This window comes from Crocodylus siamensis, chromosome 1 (genome assembly GCF_052110815.1).
Source record: "Crocodylus siamensis isolate JL-2025a chromosome 1, ASM5211081v1, whole genome shotgun sequence".
Lineage (NCBI taxonomy): Eukaryota > Metazoa > Chordata > Crocodylia > Crocodylidae > Crocodylus > Crocodylus siamensis.
In genome coordinates, this window is record NC_143395.1 from 89,044,828 (window position 1) to 89,064,433 (window position 19,606).

General features: G+C 43.6%; 1 protein-coding gene across 1 annotated transcript in view; it reads left to right on the forward strand.

The window, feature by feature from the left end:
• LOC149873015 (uncharacterized) overlaps positions 1-19,606 on the forward strand; it is a 148,494-nt gene that overhangs the window by 88,871 nt on the left and 40,017 nt on the right. The window contains exons 26-31 of the mRNA XM_090031419.1: positions 411-460; positions 1,969-2,145; positions 8,476-8,593; positions 9,460-9,622; positions 14,102-14,240; positions 17,340-17,493. Coding sequence (XP_089887545.1) covers positions 411-460; positions 1,969-2,145; positions 8,476-8,593; positions 9,460-9,622; positions 14,102-14,240; positions 17,340-17,493 — 801 coding nt within the window. The remainder of the gene's footprint in view (positions 1-410; positions 461-1,968; positions 2,146-8,475; positions 8,594-9,459; positions 9,623-14,101; positions 14,241-17,339; positions 17,494-19,606) is intronic.

Sequence of the window (19,606 nt, forward strand, 5' to 3'; positions counted from 1 at the left end):
AATATTATTCAGTTTAACATATTCAGTTTAACAAACTATGTAACCAATTTAATTAGCACTATTAGCATATAGGGGGGAGCAACTATTAGTAGAATGCTCTTTTGAGAAAAAGCATTGCAATGTTTATTGACTAAGTTTGATGCATGTGACCTAAATGCAAGACCTATGCTGAAACTGATTATTGACTTAATAAACTCTTTCCAAGATCTGCTCTGTTGGCTAAAATCATGCCTGACATTCACTCTCGATACAGCTTTAAAAGAATGTACTGAGATATACTATAAGACCTTGTATAATACATGCATAAAACAGTATTTGTGTAATGTAAAATATGTGTTTCTGCTTTTTTGATACAAGGTATGCATACAGGTATATAGAAATGTTGCTAATTAGAAATTATTTTATTCTAGGATGAAGTTTTAAAAATCAAGAGGGAAGTTATTGGTGAATACTGTCGTACGTGAGTATGCTGAAGATAAATGCTTGCACAAGTGCCTGAGGATCTGGTTAGAACAGGATCCATTTTTAATGAGATACAACTACATTTATTGGCTTAGTGGAAGAAAGGCAAGAGTTAAAAGCAGAATTCTGGAGAGATCACACTGGAACAGGCATCATTCTTTCTCCAGGACTGTGCTGAGGGAAAAGGTCAATGGTTAGATGGTATTTAGTGGGTGAGGAGAAGGGTCAACATGAGGACTGAACCATAGTAAAAGTTGAGAGTGGCAGAGTAAATCAGAGAGTGATGATGGAGTTGTGGATCTGGGTGACAGATCATCCTACAGATTCATTTGGTGGATTGAAGTGACTCGAGGGAAGGAGGGAGCAAGAGGAAGAAGAGTTTCAAACCTAGGTTGGATCTATTCAAACCTGATTTAAGCGGAGAATGTCAAAAATATCTTAGAGCTATATAGGCCTTACTTTGGCTTCAGTGTTTGTCAGTGGGAGTTTGCTGTTGTTGAAGTTAATGACAATAGTTGTATCCTTTTGCAGGGTGCCAGTAAGTACCTTTTTTAAAGAGATCTTTTGTATACTGTTTTGACTGAAAAAAAAAGCAACGCTGACAAGTTTCAATAAAGCTGTTTAATATATCAAGTATCCATCCCATTGTACATTCATACAGTTTGTCAGCAGGACACCTTAGGTGCTGTGAGAGGACAATATTTCATAGATATGGGCACTTGAAGATACAATATGGGTGCATCTATATGTGCACTTTACTGCAGAGTAGACTAATTAGCTCCACAGTAAAGCATCACAGTCGATATATGTGCCAGTATTAGGGCTCAGTAGATTAATTAACTCCACTATAAGATAGCACTGCCAGGGACAGTACTATCTTATGGCAGAGCACTTGTGTGCAGTCGAATGCACATGTAGACTGTGACAGGCTGGCTGGAGCTCGAGAGTGCTGGAGTGTGGGAGCTGCCTGCTGGCTAGCCCCACGCTGTAGCTCCCTTACGCCCCAGCCAGCCCCTCTGCTACCTATTGCTGCCACCCAGAGCCCAGGGCTGAGCCCCTGGGCCCACTGCCAGTCCAAGACTCTTCTGTCTTGGCTCTAACTGCTGTGGTCCTGGGCACATGTGTAAACGTTGCAACCAGGAGCAGCTGACTCAGGTGCAAGCTGCGCCACTGTTTATTTCATTATATTAATTGCTCCTTTAGATGCACCCTATGAGTATTTATAGCTACTTCAAAAGAGCAGCTGTGAGTATGAATTCATGGGTATTTTTAAAGGGCTTTGAGAATATCAAGTATAAGGCATTATAGAATTGCAAAATATATTGATGTTGCTGTCATAATTTTTATCCCTCTGGGTTTCACAGCACAGTAGAATAGCCAACTGCCGCTGATAATTTTAGTGGAAGATGCCGCAGGGTATGTCAGTATAGAAAAGGAACAGAACCAAGAGGATTATGGAATGACTCACTGCACACTACTGCATATACATATTTTTGTGCTTTGTAGCCTGAGCCATCGAATGTCACACCATGCGCTGAGAGGCCAGATCATTGCATGCTACAATAGCCTAAGGAATCTACTAGAAGCGTTCCCTGTCATCAGAGACAAATACTTCATGATTGGGCTACCTCAAGAGAAAAAGGGGGAAAAACACTGGAAGGAAAACCTTCTGGCCAGTTCCAGGTTTGTAGTATCTTCAAGAACATGTCTCTTGTGACCCAGGCTCCAAAGTAGGAGATATTGTTAAGTAAAGATGAACATTCCTCTTGTGCTTTGAAAGCTGTGTCTTCTGTCAGTCTCTGTGCATGATTGGTTTCTGCTGTGATAGTGCACAATGACTCCAAAGATTGCACAAGGAAATCTTTTAAAATATCCTTATTTCTAAAAGCAGTGTGGAAAGAGCAATCAAATGAAACATTAGGTATTTCCAAAATGTAAACCCTGCACTTAAACTTCAACCCAGTTCAGTTGAAGTGTTTTTACCCTTAGCTTTTGTTTAACTCCTACATTTAACTTGTTAATAAGTAAAAGTATAGGCTTTGGCTACTTCACTTGAATGCCTTGGGTTGAAGGACTAGTGCAGATTAATTCTTTTGGCAGTAGTCCTATTTGACTCCCACAACCTGGCCACTTACATCTGAATGCCAGATGAGTGCTGTGGTGCTTCTTCTGCCCTACTTTTTGATTCCTATTCTGAAGATTAAATGTAGATGCCTAGTACAGAGATACCACAGAACAGTTCAGAAGCATCCATCTTATTGCAAGGAAAAATGTGTTCAGCCTTGATTCTGTTTCTGGCTGAATGGCTGAATCATCCAGACCTTGTTGGGCAATCATATCTGTAAGTCATAATAGAGTGATATATTATGACATAAAGTAATGTGTTTTTGGTCAAGAGTTTTCTGCCACCCAAGAAGGGATTCATTAGCTAACTAATGGCTTCTTTTACACTTCTTGAAAAACTATATGTGTATGCATGTGTACATTACTATATGACTGCACCTTCTACTATGAATTGGAGTTCTGGATTTTAAAAAAAAAGAACAATGGAGAAAAAATTCCCTTCTCCTTCTTTAAATGTTCTCTGGGCTGCTGTGAGGGTGGGAAAGGGGGAGGAGGGTTCTTTCCACTTCTTTCCTGTGCTGAAATGCCTGACTGCATTTTTCAGTCTTAGTTTGTGTCATAGTTAGCAGTGAGTTTCAATGCACTTGCTGTTAACAACAAAATACTCCAGCGCATTTGGAATAGTGAAGAGTTTCCTGTTTAGTGTTCACACAAGAAAGCAAATCAAAAGTAGCTCAGATAACTTCAAAGTACTGTCAAAGTGGCAGCCAGACTGCTGGGAGGAGGAGAAATTTAAAACTGCCTCTCTTTTTCCTTCAACCCTCGTACTCTAACCCTGACCAAGTACCCAGAAACATTCTCTCTGCTGTTTAGTTCAGTGTGTATGGGTGTTATTTATCACCAATCGTCATTTGATTCTTTAAGTTAAGCTCAGAAGCCCCATGTCTAACAAAGAACTGTCACATAGTTTAATTTAAAAGAAGATTCACTTTCTTCTCACTCTAACGTAGTGGGTTATTCCAGGAAATTAATTGTATCACTTCTTTATCTTCTGAAATAAACCTGTTACCTGTGTTGTTAACAGTCAAGTTCTTGAAGGATGAGGAGGTTACATGTTCCAGGCTTCTGATGTAAGATGCCTTTGCTTTTGGATGAAAGAAATAGATATTTCATCGATTTCATAGGCATTAGGGCTGGAAGGGACCTTGGAAGATCATTGAGTCCAGCCCCCTGCCCAAAGGGCAGGAAGTCAGCTGGGGTCATAGGATCCCAGCAAGATAAGCATCCAATTTGCTCTTGAAGGTGTTCACTGTAGATGCTTGAACCACCTCCGATGGCAAGCTGTTCCAGACCTTGGGGGCTCGGCGAGTAAAGAAATTCTTCCTTATGTCCAGTCTGAAACGGTCTTGCAGTGGTTTATGACCATTCGACCTCGTCATTCCTTGGGGCGCTCTGGTGCACAAACGTTCCCCCAGATACCGGTGGTCACCCTGATAAACATATAGGTGGCCATCAGATCACCCCTGAGCCTGCGCTTTTCCAGGCTAAAGAGCCCCATGGCTCTCAGCCTGTCGTTGTAAGGTCTGTTTCCCTGACCACTGATCATGCACGTGGCTCTTCTCTGGACTCTCTCAAGCTTCTCCGCATCCTTTTTGAATTGTGGAGCCCAAAACTGGACGCAGTACTCCAGCTGCGGCCTCACCAAGGCCGAGTACAAGGAGAGAATGAGGTCATGGGATTTGCTTGAGAAGCATCTATGGATGCAAGCCAGCATTTTGGTTGCTTTACTGGCAGCATCGCATTGCAAGCTCATGTTCAATGATGACCACCAAGTCTCTTTCTTCCATAGTGCTAGCCAGCGAAGCACTGTCGAGCCTATAAGGATGCTGCAGGTTTTTCCCCCCCAAGGTGGAGAACCTTGCATTTTTCAGTGTTAAACACCATCAGGTTCTCGTCCGCCCATTTGCTGAGCCTGTCCAGGTCAGCCCGTATTGCCCTCCTGTCTTCAGGTGTGGAAACTTTGCCCCGAAGTTTGGTATCATCGGCAAACTTGGTCAGTCTGCTTCTGACTCCAATGTCCACACCATTGCTGAAGATGTTGAACAATATGGGTCCAAGGACAGAGCCTTGGGGGACCCCACTGGTCACAGGGCACCATGATGAGTGACTGCCATCAATCACAACCCTCTGGGTCCGACCACGGAGCCGATTTTCCAGCCAGCGGATTGTGGTGGACCCAGGGCCACACTTGGCCAGTTTTGCCAAGAGGTGATCGTGGGATACCAGATTGAAGGCTTTTTTGAAGTCAAGATATATAACATCAATCTCTTCTCCCTTGTCCAGGTGATAGGTCAGCTGGTCGTAGAAGGAAATGAGATTGGTCAAGTAAGACCTACCCTTAGGATGTTGGTGTCGGCCAGTCCATTAAGGATGGCATCTTTAATAAACTTTTCTAAGATCTTCCCCAGGATAAAAGTCAGGCTGATGGGCCTCTAGTTAGCCGGATCCACTTTCCTCCCTTTCTTGAAGATAGGCACAACATTGGCCTTCTTCCAGTCTTTGGGCACTACACCAGAGCGCCAGGAGTTTTCAAAGATCCGTGCCAGAGGCTGGGCTATGACGCTCGCCAGCTCCTTGAGTATCCTGGGGTGTAGATTGTCAGGGCCGGCTGACTTGAAGGTGTCCAGCCTCTCAAGGTGTTCCTTCATGAGGTCAGCATTGATGGAGGGCAGGGGATCTCCCTCACCCAGACCCCCCTGTCCCGTAGTGGGCGTGGGTGTCCCATGGGACTGATGAAAGACCGATGTGAAGTGCTCATTTAATAGGTTGGCTTTTTCCTGGGCGTCAGTTGTCAGTTGCCCCATCGGTTCAGCAGGGGTCCAATGTTGCCCTTGCTTTTCCTCTGGCTCCCCACATATCTGAAAAAGGACTTTTTATTCTCCTTGATGCTCGAAGCTAGTTGGAGTTAAGTTGCAGCCTTGGCTTTCCTGGTTTGCTCCCTGCAGGACCGGACCAGCGCGGAGTAATCCTCCTTGAAGGTGAATTCCATCCTTTGTATGCCTTTCTTTTTAGCCTCAGGAGGTCTGCTAGATCCCTGGAGAGCCAGGGGGCTGCTGTGCCCTCTTGCTGCCTTTCCTCCGAGATAGAAGAGCCTTCCCGATGACACCAGTGCCTCAGTCTTTGGTTGACTTTGTGGATCCTCCTCTCCCTCCTCAGCCCATAGCCCGAGACTGGGAAGATCGATGAGAACACCACCTGTACCCCCAGACCTTTTAGCTCTGCTCCCAAATAAAAGAGCAGAGCGGGAAAGAAGGGTTGAAATTGAAGGAGGGCAGAGAATGTCAGGGAGAGAGAAAAGAACTTGAAAATAAAATTAAATATGGGTTAAAACAGCAGTTGACAGTGCTTATTTGTAGAGGGCTGCAGTGACCCAGCTTGGGTCTGAGGCAGGCTGTGGCTAGGACCTGACCACTGTTGCTGCAGCTACTTCTCCTGGCTGTAGCATGCGTTAAACTTCCTGTCACCAAAGATCCCCACCCCCAGAATGCTGCCAAAGCCCCACAGCTTTGTGGGCTGGTTCTGGCCTACAGGCTGTGGGTTACCATACCCTCAACTACAGGGTGTAACTGGGAAAGAGGAAAAAAGAGGAGGGATTGAGAAAAAAAGGGAGCTGTGATCAGAAAGTGAGCCCAGGGTATATGTGCTAGAAAAGACAAATCAAGGGTCCTGATCTGAAATCCTATTCATATCAATGAGAATATTGTTTCCTATTGCTTTCTTTAGGGTTCCAAATTAGGCAATGAAAGAAATTGTCTGACAAGGTAGCTACCTCTGTTTTTCTACTTTAGGTAACTCAACAATGTTATCTGAGCATTAGCAGTATTCTGTGGGCCTAGAAAAGTACAGAAATAACTTAAATGCTGAGGTAATATTGTGGATATCTCTTTGACAGTCAATATTTTATGGCCAGTCATTGTGTAGAGGTAAATCAGAGAAATAATGTCTTGTGTTTTTCTGAAATTTGCTTTATCTGGTATTTTTATTATACGATGAAAACATGGGTTGGCTTTTCAGTGACATAAGAGATAGGATTTGGAACACTTTTCCATGTCTTACCTGGGCAAATGGCACCTGGCTTTTTTGCAGATGCTATTGCAGGTCCTCATGTTCTCAGAGACATTATATACCATAAGACAGCAGAGGTGGACAGTGCCAAACACTTTGGGAAGTGGTCTTTTATTAGCACAACTGTGGAGAAATTACCCTTAAAATAAACATTGTTATGCATATATTAAAGGTGTATGTGGGGAGGTGAGTTGAGTGAGTGAGTGAGTGAGTTTGTTGGTGGAGCGATGTAAATGCTAACCTAGACTGTGAAGAGTAAGAACGTGTAGACAGTGTATTAAGTCAGTATGTTCATTCCTGATGATGTTGCCTTTGGGATGAACTGCAGCTGTTGTGTTTGGTGTTTCCCAACTGATACAGCTTCTAAGCAATGAGGTGAAACTTAGAAAACAAACTGATAAACAGAATAAATATTAATGTCACTGAGTAAAGTGTCCTTTGTGACGTTTCCTTGGGTACAGTTGATGCTTATCATTTGTTATGCACAAGCTGTTAACGAACAGCTGGTTAAACAAATCCTGCCCTAACATAGTTCCCTCGTTTACAACACAGCATATAACAATTCATTACTCTCCTGCTCCTGAAAAACCAATGTTTCTTGTATTTTCTTCCTCCACCATTCAGACTTTCCTTTTTTATTTTGAAGGAACTATAAAACTAACTTGGATATAAATTGAATGTAATACCCAAACTGGGTTTAAACTTTTTATACAATACTATACCTGTTTGATATTGTACTTCGTTTTCATATTTCTTGAGACAAGAAATGGCTCCCTTGCTTATAAAGATATTCAGGAAAGTACTTTTATCCATGTTAAATTATAAAGGTGTAGCATCCTGTGGTCCAAAAAGCAGGGCTGTATATTGAAATTTGCAGGGAATATTAACAAATAATCTGTGTAGATGCTGTCCCTTTCTGTGCTGTAGCTTTATGTGTCTATACAAGAAAGGAATTTGCATTATTCATGTTGTACACTTCTAAGTGTTTTTCTGGGGTAGGTAGGATCTTAGAACCCTGAAGTTCCCTGCTCATTTTCCCATTTTGTAATGTATACATTTTTTGCCCCCACAATGGGCCAGCTTCCTCTTAACGTGGCTGGGTGTGGTTCAGTGGAATGCATCGGTGCTGGTTCTGAGTCAGACAGGAGGCATTACGTTATGTAAAATGGCTCTGCCCTCTACCAAGTTTTCCTCTCGAGAGAGCCGAACAATTTTTCTGCTCAGCCAAGAGATCAAGAGGCTAATCCTGCAATGAATGCCTCTTGTGAGGTATTAAATGTCTTCAATTCCCCTTGAAGCCGGGGAAAGTTGTGGCCAGTCATCATTTTGCATGAGACATTTAGAGCCTTGTGAGAATGGGCTTCCTGTTTCTAGTCTTGAATTATGGTCTTTTTTAGCTGCAGTATTTTTACATTATATTGCAGGCCTGGCCCATAGCTTATTATTTTTTGATTATTTGATTCTTGAAAGTCCAGTTTGCAAAAGATAGCAACAGTGTACTCTGAATAGAGATACCGTTTGCCATATGCTCGGCTGTCCTAAGTGGGTCAATGGTAGAACCCAATCAAAAGCCTATTGAAGACATGACTCCTTGTGGTACAGTGGACTTTTGGATCAGTACTCTATCTGTCATTTTGTCTTTCAGATATACTTATTTCTAATTGTTTCAAATCTGAAGGTAAATCCCAGACTCAAGTGACAGGTTTTGCCTAAGTCTTGAGAAAGAACTGCAAGACATCATCCTTAATTTTCCAGAGAGATTTAAAAATATAGCTAGCTAAAAGTTCCAAAAGTGATAGAGCCTCTCTCATTCCCTCTATTCAGATTCTTTCAGTCACGGCCCCGTTATTTGCTGTCTCCTGATGGACAAGCTTTCCTCAATTTGTGGTTCATCCCTCACTCTTCTGAAGTGCTGATTATGTTTAAAATGCTGCCAGAGAAGGTGAGTATTTAGAAACCAAACAAACAGAGAGATTTTGTTTTCCAGTTTGAAGCATGCATCTGGAGCACAGACCACACTTTTCACACATACTTTATTAATCATCTCTCATGCCCAGCACAGGGAAATAAATGGACTGTGGTGTGGTGATCTGTTGAAGTGGCCTGTCAGTTAAATATACCTGACATTAAGAAGAAAGGTTGTATCTCTGGGGACTGACTTTTTGGGATATAGAAGTGAGAGTAAAAGGATAGAGAGGTAATATCAGATAGTTCAGACCTTTTTTTAAAAAAATTGAAACCAGCCATGCTGGGTCCCCTTTCCCTGGAGACAAGAATGCACTCTGATCCTTTTCCATCACTGCCCATCTGCCCATATCCTCCCCATCATGTTGGCAAGGGAGGGAAGGTGGCAGGGCTCATGCTTGAAAGCCAGTTGGGTTAATTCTTGCTTTCATTCTTTCATTCTTTTGTTCTTCCCTGACTGAGGGACAAGAGTAGGAATCAGAAGGCACTAGGAACAAGTAATGGCAGTAAAAGATATTTGTTGAGGTACCTGTACAGAAAGGTTAGTGGGAGGTGATGGAAACTTAAAGGGGTGAGGGAATAGGGAGATATGGTAACATACTAATTCCGTGTTTCTGGAAAACTGCTGTTAATCTTTGTTTAAATGGTAAAAAGCATGCTTATGCAGGACTCTCCAGTGCTCAACATAACCAGATGTTTTAAGTTGTAAATTAATCAGAAGAGATAGCATTCTCTATGTTTCTCCAGTGCTGCACGTAATCCAACATAAAGCTGATCGGTAATGTGTATTCATGAAGATTTGCAATGGCATCATGTTTCCCTTGTGCTTTATCTTGTCTGCAGGCTGCTTACAGAGCTCTTAGGTTGAGTCTGCAGATTGTGGCTGCCCTTCTGGACATCGTCTCATACCTTCTGAGCTTTGCTCAGTTAGGAAACTCCCCAAGCTGTTTTGATACCCTAAATCCTGAGTCTCTGACTGCAGCCTGGGGAGGGACTGAAAGGATTGGTAAGTGACAGCCCTTCAGTGTTTGCAGCAAGCTCACTAAATACATACTGCAACTAGAGACTGAGAAAAGTTAAAGGCTGAAAGGGTGCTTTTCACTTAAAAATATATATAGTATATGATGTGGTATTAGCTCCAGAAAACACCTTTCTGCCAGCCCCCATATTTTGCTCTTTCAAGGCTTAGATTGATTATAAATTGGCCTAAAATCAAACATGTTCAGTTTCATAATGGTAACACTTCATGTGTTTCATGATCCCAGAGTCCTTTACACACATGAATGAATATGCTGGGCAGCACCCCTGTGAAGTAGGTGAGCAGTTTTGCTCTCATAGGTCAAATGAAGTAATTGAAGTATCTGTTTCATGCACACAGCTCTATGCAATATTTAAGGGACTCCATTGAGATTGCAAGACCTTTTTGCTTTATTTTAAATATGCTGTACAGTACTCAGTGTTGCTGCTTGCAGCCATGAGGTGCAATGTATGCTCAGAGCTGTTGCTCAGTTCCTCAAACACATGGATCTTCCTGCAAGCTTCCTGGTGTCACCCTCCATATCATATCACTGCAATTCTTGTTCCAACTTGCAAGGAATACATCTCCTACCTTCCCGTCCCATTTTTTAGTCATTATATCTCTTTCTTCCTTCTCCTTTTGTAACCTTTCCTCATCTTACTGTGGAGAAAAGAATAACTACTTGTTTAAACTTTTTTTTTAATTGGTTGGAATATCTTATGTCCTATCCAATGACTTCTGGGCTGTACACTGAAGGTCCTTCTGACAGGAGGAGAGCTCACTGCCCTTGGTGCAGTTGAACTGCAGGTGTCCTTCTTACTAAACCAAAAAACACCTCATGATTTCAGAAATGTTTATATGATGCTGCTGCCATGATGGTCCAAGAGATATGCAAGAGGCATGAATTATTTTTATTGAATCAACTGTATTGTTGGTATAGCTATATGCATGCTTTCTGGACCAAACTCTTGCTCCTAGGCAAGAGTGTATTTAACACAGTAATATTGTAGCATTCTGAGATTCAGTAACGGTTTACAGCAGCAGTTCCCAAACTATGACAGATTGCTCATCACCAATTTAAAATGATATAACCTTAAGTACCACCAGCAAATTTTGTCATATAAAGTAATTATAATAAATCTGTTAATGTATCACTGACAGGCTGTCTCCATACCACTGGTGGTCTGCATATCATGGATTGGGAACTGCCCATTTACAGGGTTGCCATATATTGGGTAAAGTGGATGGGGGTTGCTTACTGTATGATAAACCAGAGTTTATAAAAACAAGGCAGTACAGGTGGATGCACTGTTTGTCTTTCCAATGTTATAAAAATTGTAAATAAATACAGGAAGATGAAATACCTATATGGCCTCCTTTGCATAGGAAAAATCCCATGAATGCAGTGCACATGTCCATACTGACAGGAGTACAAGGGTATTTACAGCAGGAACTTCTACAATTCACAATAGAAAAGCCTATTTAAGTTTTATTCCTTGAGTTTTCACATAATATCATGGTGCAGCATGTGGGACACAGTACTGTTTCCTGGGGTGAAGACATGAGTGAAAGCCTCTTCACCTTCCTCTTCGCAGGCTTTACCTAAGACACTTTTTTGTTGACTGAAAACCCATCTCACTCCTGGCTGCAGGCTTTTCTCAACTCCTTTGCATTCCATTTTGCTCATCTGTAATACCTCTCGAAGAACTAGCCTTTTCTTAAGCCACTTTGCTACTTTCTAAAGTGTGGCTCTCCAATGAAAAATGGCTCTGTAGTCAGCATATTTAGATTCAGTATTTGTATCAAGATGGCTTTCCTGACTGCCCGCACTCCTAGCTCTGACTGGAATCAAAGAGCCCAAATGTATTCTTTCTGGATCACTCATTACTAAGTACAAGCAACTTTCGTTTTGCACTAATGTAAAAGCAGTATGTCTCCATCGGACTCAGGACACTATCCCTAGTTTATAATGGGGGTAAAACAGTGGGGAAAAGGAAGCCAGAAATTCTGCTGGAGAAGCTTAGTTAACAATTCTTCTGATGATGCATGGTATATTAGAATTTTGTTGGGTCTCCCACAGCTCCATGTTGTGGAGTTTCAATGCAAATGGGGAATAAAGAGCAGAAAATTTACCTGAATGTAACTCCAGATCACTCATTGAAAAGTCCTGTAATTACATTCTCGTAGCTGTACTTTTAAGTTCTTTACTCTCAAACTTGTACTTTCTCCCACACGGAGGCTTTGTCACATGCCATCTTTCTTCTAATTGTCAAGGTATCTTGTAATGCTTTATCCCAGACTGTCCTTGTTGTCTAAGCATTGTCAATTACCTATCAATTGATCTTTTTCAGCAATTACTGAAATAATTTAAAACTCTCCTGTGTTCCCCAACAGTGTTCTGCAAGGGATGGAACTTGTCAAAAAGTGTTTGGCTAGTGCAAAATTATTGCTAAGGAACCCTCTTTTCTAATTACAGCTGAAATTCTTGACTCTTTCAATACAAAATTTGATTCTTGCAATGCATTTATTGTAGAAGATGAGTTGAGTTAGATTTTTATTTACAAAGGAAAATCATTAAACTGCTAGCCAAAGAAGTACGCTGCAGCTCTTACCAAATGAAGACTTGTACTGCATTAACATAAAAATTTGACCTTGATGTTATTTGTCTGAATGTTTTTGATCCTCCTCCCTTTGTTTTCAATGGCAAATGGATTGAGCTCACCATTTTTTCTCTTTTGACATTATATTCAAAGGTAGGCAGAAGCAGAGGAGGGTGGCACCTTTATAGACTAACTTGTTCAGAGAGGCATGAACCTGCTACGGTTAGATATATCTTTGTTATTAGCATGATATTTTGGCATTAACATCTAATGATGTTAGGCTGTAGCCTATGAAAGTTCATGCCTATGAATAAATTAATCTATAAAGTGCCATGCTCCATGCTTACCTTCAGACTAACATGGCTAATTACCTCTCTATTAATGTTAGTGATTATAAGGGAGGATACTAATAGAATCATTCTTTTAAGATCCTTTCATTTGTTATGTTCCCGTACACCCCCCCCCCCATACCCTGACTACATTCCCATAATTCTCCAATTGCCATAATCCAGGGGCGGGCAAAATACAGCCCACAGGCCTCATTCGGCCCACCAAGCCATTCAGCCTTCAGGGCCCCTAAATAAATTTAGAAAATGAATATTCATCTGCTCCTGGTTGCCTGTCAAAGATGACAGGACCCAGGGGCAGTAGGACCCAGGGGGAGCTGGCAGGAGCCAGCAACAAGACTGGCCCAGCCTCACCCTACCCTTAGTCCCCTCCCCTCCCGCTCCCCACCAGAAGCCTCTTCCTGCCCTGGCTTTCACTGCTTCCCTGCACACCTGCTCCAGCACCATGTGGCCCCTGGCTGCACCGCTGAACTGCGGGAGCATGGGGCTGCACTGGTGCCCTGGGGCCAGGAGCAGCAGGGGGTAGGTGGGTGCAGTGTGGCAGGGAGAGGGATAGAGAGAACAATGAGGGCGGGGGGGAGAGAGAGAGAGAGAGTGTGTGTAGTGTAGGATGCACAGAGTGTGTGTGTATGTTTGCAGTGAGGGAGGAAGAGAGGGAGAGAGAGAAAGTGTGTGTGTGTGTGTGTGTATGTTCATAGGGCAAGTCCCACAAGCACACCCCACCATATATGCAGACTCCCACACCCTCTCACATACCCCAGCCACCCTCCCCCTGCCCCCCCAACCCAATACCCACCCACGCCCCACATATCCACACATAGATCCACATGCTCCCTCACCCCACCCCCACACCCCACACACTTATCTACACTCCCACAGCTCCCACAAACCTATTCCCATCTCCCACAATATACAAGATTAAGACTTCATTTTAAACTTCTGTGCAATCACCTCTATGTACACTACACAAGCACATGTAAATCAGGACAAAAATATTTTTTTAAATCAAATGAATGAATGTTGCCTATGTTCAGTTTTTACAATATAATTTGGTATTTTTCTGGTTCTGCGATGGCAAAACCCCTTGCTGAAAGGAGTACTCCCAGGGGCAAGGGGACGGACTTCTGGTGGCAAATGTCAGGGGTTAGGGGTCAGGATTTCTGGTCCCAAGATGGTGACCAGGGGGTGGGACACCTGTCAGGGGGTGGGAGTACCCATGTGGCCCTTGACAGCTTGCCAAAACTCAGTAAGTGGCCTTTTGCCCAAAGTAGTTGCCCACCCCTGCCCTAATCGTTCTCTAACAGCGGGGGGTTTTTTTCAGTGCTGAAAAGAATATGAGATCATTCTTCTCTGGTTTCCCAGAGGAAGGGAGGCAGGAAAAAAGAACTCTGCTGCCAAAAAAAAAACCCTTTTAGTCCTTAAAGTTCATGCCTTTAGAGGGTAAAATAGATCACAAAGACAATGTTAGTATGTATTCCCTGTTGCCTGACTCAGTGGACTTACTGTTTTGGGAACTCTAGGAACTGAACTTCAGGAGATACAGAGAATGATTGATAACCTTCAGAACCCCCTGGATCCCCACAAAGTTGCCCAGCTGGTAATCCTTCATAGAGAAGTTATGTTTCTACAGTTTGATGCAACAGTCAGGCATCTATTACGGTAAGAATCAAGGGTGCTAATGCCATCAAATCTTGCCTGCTAGTCTGTTTTATGAAGTGCTGACCATGAATTAGTGCAGTGAAAGGGGAAGGAACACAAGTAGGAAAGAATTTAAAATAGTCCTCTGTAAAGGATGTTCTAAAAAAACCCATTTTCTTTAGGAAGTATGTCCTAGGTCAGCAGCTCTCAATCTTTTCAAGTCAGGGACCAGGACAATCTGGTTTTGGTTTGACATGGACTGGGTGGCTTCTATTAGTGCATCAGCAGTGGGGGGACTCTGTCTCTGCCCATGTTGGAGCCAGGTAACTGAGAGCTCTGTCCTCTTTGCTGCCACTTCCCCAAGCCCCTTGCTCCTCAGGTGGGGCAGGAGAGCAGCTCCCAACTGGTGCAGAGCTGGACAGGGCCCAGGCAGCTGGAAGATGAGTTGATGTTGTGCTGCAGCTGGAAGGTGAATGGGGGAGGGGACATAAAGGGGGAGAGGGAGGGAGAAGTGACACCAGCATGGATGCAACTTCCAGTTGCCTGGCCCTGGTACAGCCCTCACTGACTGGAAGCTCCACCCATGCCACAGCCAGGAGAGGTTAGGAGGTGGGGGAAGGAAGCAGCAGTAGCAGGAGCTCAGCTGAAAGTTAGCTGGCCCTGATGCAGCTCCATTTTTCTTAGCCTCAGTGTCAGAGAGTGCCTAAAAGACCATCTAAGGGATGCTCATAGTAGTCTTTTAAATGTGTATTGCAATGTTGTTGCCACTGTCATAAAAACTAAATGGAATTACAAAATAAGAGCAAATTATTTCATTTAACCAGCTATTTCCCTCTGCAGACTGGGATCTTGATGGGTGAAAGATGTATATTACAAGCACTGTACAACCACACGCAGGGAGTCTTGTGCAGAGACTTGAAACAGAGCCTCCTACCTTCCTTTTTACATGTCATTCAGTTGTGTCCTCAGATGGTTATGGGCAGATGAGGCACTGCAGCATATGTATTGTGAACTGAACTAGGTAGAGTTTTCTGCTGACCTGCAAGAAACCAGAAATAGAAAAAAAAGGGTTAATGGACTTTGCTGTTTTTTACTGATTAAGGCATTATGGGGGCAGTTGGTTATGAAAACATTTCCCTCTGATAAAGGTGTATATGTTGCCAGAAAATAATATGACGTGTTACATCTGTATTGCACACTCTATTGTGTGTGTATAATTAATTTTGATTCATTTTCTCCACTCTATTATAGTGTAATCCCAGCAGCAGTGCAGGCTATTTTCTTAAGAACTCTTTGGTGTGTTCCAGCTGTGAATATTGTGAGAGGTCCCTAAAACTTTTTAAAAACCCATTTTTTAAAAAAATGCTTATTTCTACAGCCACATACCAACACATAAGGTCCCTGCCCTAAACAGTCTGCAGAGAGAGGGGGAGTTAAGGGAGCTCATCACTTTTTAGGAAATAGGTTGGTGTTACTCCTTAATTTTAAATGTGTGATTGAAGTGGAATGAAAAGTAGCTGTACAAGAGAAACTCAAATGAAATTATAAAGCTGTTTTATATCTAGACTATTGTTTAGTTTATAGAGTATACTACAAATTAGCTTTGTGTCTTTAAGAGCATATGCATGTAGCAGCACTGAGCAGTAGAGGGGTGTGAAGTGAACCTGTTTGATTTGGATTCGGCCTGAATTGGGGACAGTGATTCGATTTGTTGATTTGGCCGAATCTGATCTGAAGATTCGATGCTGATTCAGAGAATCAGCAATTCGGACATAGGCACAGCTTTAAATGTTTTTTCTATGTACTTGGAGGTACCAACGCGGCTTGTGAATGCCGCAATGCTGGGGCACGTGGAGAGTCCCACAGGAGTGCGTGGGGTCCTCCACATGCTCAGCAGTGAACCCAGAAGTGAACTGAAAGTACTTCTGGCCCAATTCCAGGTCTGCCAGGGAGCACATGGGTCCCCTCCCTCCCGTGCCCCTCTGGCTCAGTGATTGGCCACGGGGGACCCTGGGTGCCCCCCTAGGCCCAGCAGGTACCAGTCACCAAGCCGGTTCGGTGTGGGAGGTGTGGGGCTCCTGTGGGATGCTCCATGAGCCCCAGCATCACAGCATTCACGAGCTGCCTGCTACCTAGAGGTATGTAGAAAAAACATTTAAAGCTGTGTCTGTGTCCAAATCACCAAATCTTTCCCAATCTTTCTGACTTGAGTTGGAGAGATTATAAGGTCCTCTGATTTGATTCAGATTTGGAGATTCAGCCACCAAATTGGGCCAAATTTCCACCAAATCGAATCAGGGACCGAAGCTTTGCACAGCCCCGTTGAGCAGAGGTATCCCAACCAACTCTGAACAAGCAGTAGAACAGTATTAATATGGCATTCCACTAGTGCTAATAAGATATTCTTCTCAGGAAGACTCAGCTATCTCTACAAGGCATTGTATTATGTCATGTAGACATACCCCAAGTCTTTATGGAAGATGAAATAGATTTGGGGGCTCTTTCTTGTAGTTTCCAAAGTTTACTGTGTTCCTTTCATTATGTTAGTGGAATGCTGCAGCTGCTAAGTACCTCTGCAAATCAGCTTGGGGGTTCTTCATTTGAGGTACCAACATTTGGAAGCCACCTTTGAAAATGTGGCCTAAGGTGACTTAAACAAGGTTATATACAAACTTCCTATAAAAACCAAAAATAGAAACTAACTCTCCTGACTCATAGTCCTGCCTGTGACTTCTAAGACCTTCCTTATGCTCCACCCCAAAGAGCACACCTTGCATTAGTGGCCCCAGATGCTGATAAGGTGTGCTTCCTATTTGTTAATATTAACCAGCTGGTGGATATTCATGTAGGATGTGTTTGTATTTTTGAACAGAAGGGGATTTTGGTTTGTTTTTCTGCAAGCACAAGTGGTCTGTTAGTGCATTCACATCAACCACAGCAATTTGGCCTTTCCCCTGAGTGCTAAACTGCAGTCAGTTGTGAGGCACAGCAAACAAATTGTCCATTCATTCCAGCTTATTAATATTAACATCTAATTCTGTCCCAGAATGCTCCAGGAGAGATTTTTACAAAGTTGGGATTTAGCTTGGTTTTAAAAAGGGAATTCTGATGTCTCTTCAGAGAAGCATTTTTGTCATCTGGGAATATTTCGGCCTACCAGAGCATTACAGACAGCATGTACCATGGGCTGCCTTCTTTGAGTAACTCTGTGGTGAGGAGTGCATTTGCTTCACAGTTTGGGCTCCCACAGCCACTGGACCCACATAGTCCCAGCGTGAGTAAAGTGTGCTTTGAAAGAATTATTGACTTCTTTACTGTTTGGGTGCTAAGAAAGAAATCTTGTGATACTATATTCTGTGGTGGCAGAGAATCCTAGAGAGGTAGGGCTGGAAGGAACTTCCAGAGGTCATCTAGTCCAACCCCCTGCCTGAGGTAGGATCATCCCTATCCAAACTATCCCATACAAACCATAATCTAAACTCTACATAAGCCTAGTGTCAACCCTGACATAACACAGTCCTACTACCATAACCCTAACAGGTAAAGCAGGAGAACTACAGAAGCCAACATGTTGCTTTTATGAAATGTTTCATAATTTCATAGTTTGTAGAGTCGGAAGAGACCTGAGCAGATCATCAAGTCCGACCCCCTGCCATGGCAGGAAAGAGTACTGGGGTCAAACGACCCCAGCAAGGTGTTCATCTAGTATCCTCTTAAAGACCCCCAGGGTAGAAGCCAGCACCACTTCGCCTGGAAGTTGGTTCCGGATCCTAGCCACCCTGACTGTGAAGCAGTGCCTCCTGATATCTAGCCTGAATCTACCCTCTGCTAGCTTGTGACTGTTATTCCTAGTCACTCCTGGTAGTGCTTGGGGGAACAGGGACTCCCCAAATGCCTGCTTGTTCCCTCTGACTAGTTTGTAACAGGCCACTAGATCCCCCCTCAGCCTTCCTCAGCCTTCTCTTGTGGAGGCTGAATAGGTTCAGGTCCCTCAGCCTCTCCTTGTAGGGCCTGCCCTGCTGTCTGCTGATCATGCGAATGGCCCTCCTCTGGACCCTCTCCATGTTGTCCACATCCCTCTTGGAGTGCGGTGCCCAGAACTGGACACAGAACTCCAGCTGCGGCCTGACCAGTGCTGCATAGAGGGGGAAGATCACCTCCTTGGATCTGCTTGAGATGCATCTGTGGATGCATGACAAGGTGTTATTAGTATATACACAAGAGGTGCCAAGAAGAACTTAGAAGTTTGGAACTTCAAATCTCCAGTCACTGTGGGCCTTTGTACATGCCACGAAATTGGCCTTTAAAGTGACTTAAATGTCTTTTCACGCTGCTTTAATGGTGTTGTTGTTTGCACACTCAGCAGCGTATTCTGCTTTAAATGACTTTGGTACGTAGCAAGATAAAGCACCTCCGAGGTGTTTTAGTCTGCTACCTAACAAAGCGCAACAGTGCATGGGGCACTGGAAGCCGACATGCTTGGGGCTTGGCAGGCCCCGGGCAGCTCAGGGACTGTGGGACCCAGCAGCAGTCGGTGCAGGCAGGCTTCACTGAAGAAGATGACAAAAAAAAAGCAGCGAGCCTGACATTTTTCTTTTGTTTGTTTTTCTCCCTGGAGCCTGCCTGCTTGCCTGAGCTATGTGGGGGCCCGGTGCTTCCCTCAGGAAGCCAGGTGGCCGCAGGAGGCCAGTGCTTCTCTCTGTGGCTGTGGCACTCAGGCTGGGTGCCAGTGGGGGCACCCATGCGGTTCAGGGACTGCTTGGCCTGCTGGCAACTCACCCCCGCCTCTTACTCCTCCCCCTGTGTGAAGAGGCAGGTAAGGATCGGGCTCCCACCCTTGTGTACACGCCATGGTGGTTTAGTTTGGTTTAATTCTCCCTAAATTGAAGCCGTGTTTTTAAAAACCCACTGTTTCAATTTAGGGAGAACTAAACCAAATTAAACCCCCGTGGTGTGTACAAGCAGCCTGTGACTACAGTCAATTGTGCTTTGTGACTTGGGGACCCAGAAAATCTTCTAATCGGCACAGATTCTTTAACAGTAGCCATTTCTCTGTATTGTCATATCTCTGGCTGCCAAAGCAGAGGGCTGTTCCCTACCACAGATATTGGGCCATTTTGACTATTTGAATTGTAGTGACAGAGCTTCTTTTCAGTAATGAGTTGTCTTTTCTTTCCTCTCAGTTCTTTCCTTTCAGTCATGAGTTGTTGAATGCATTGTATACCCAAGGCCTTTCATCACTTGTTGACTGCCTCTGTTGTTTGACCTGATTGATCTTTGTTTGTTGCTGATTGTTATTTGTTTCAGAGTGCCCCTGCTGACTGTCTGCTCACTTCAAAATTCCTCCTTTTGCTAACACTGGCATAGGTCTGCCAGGATCACTATGA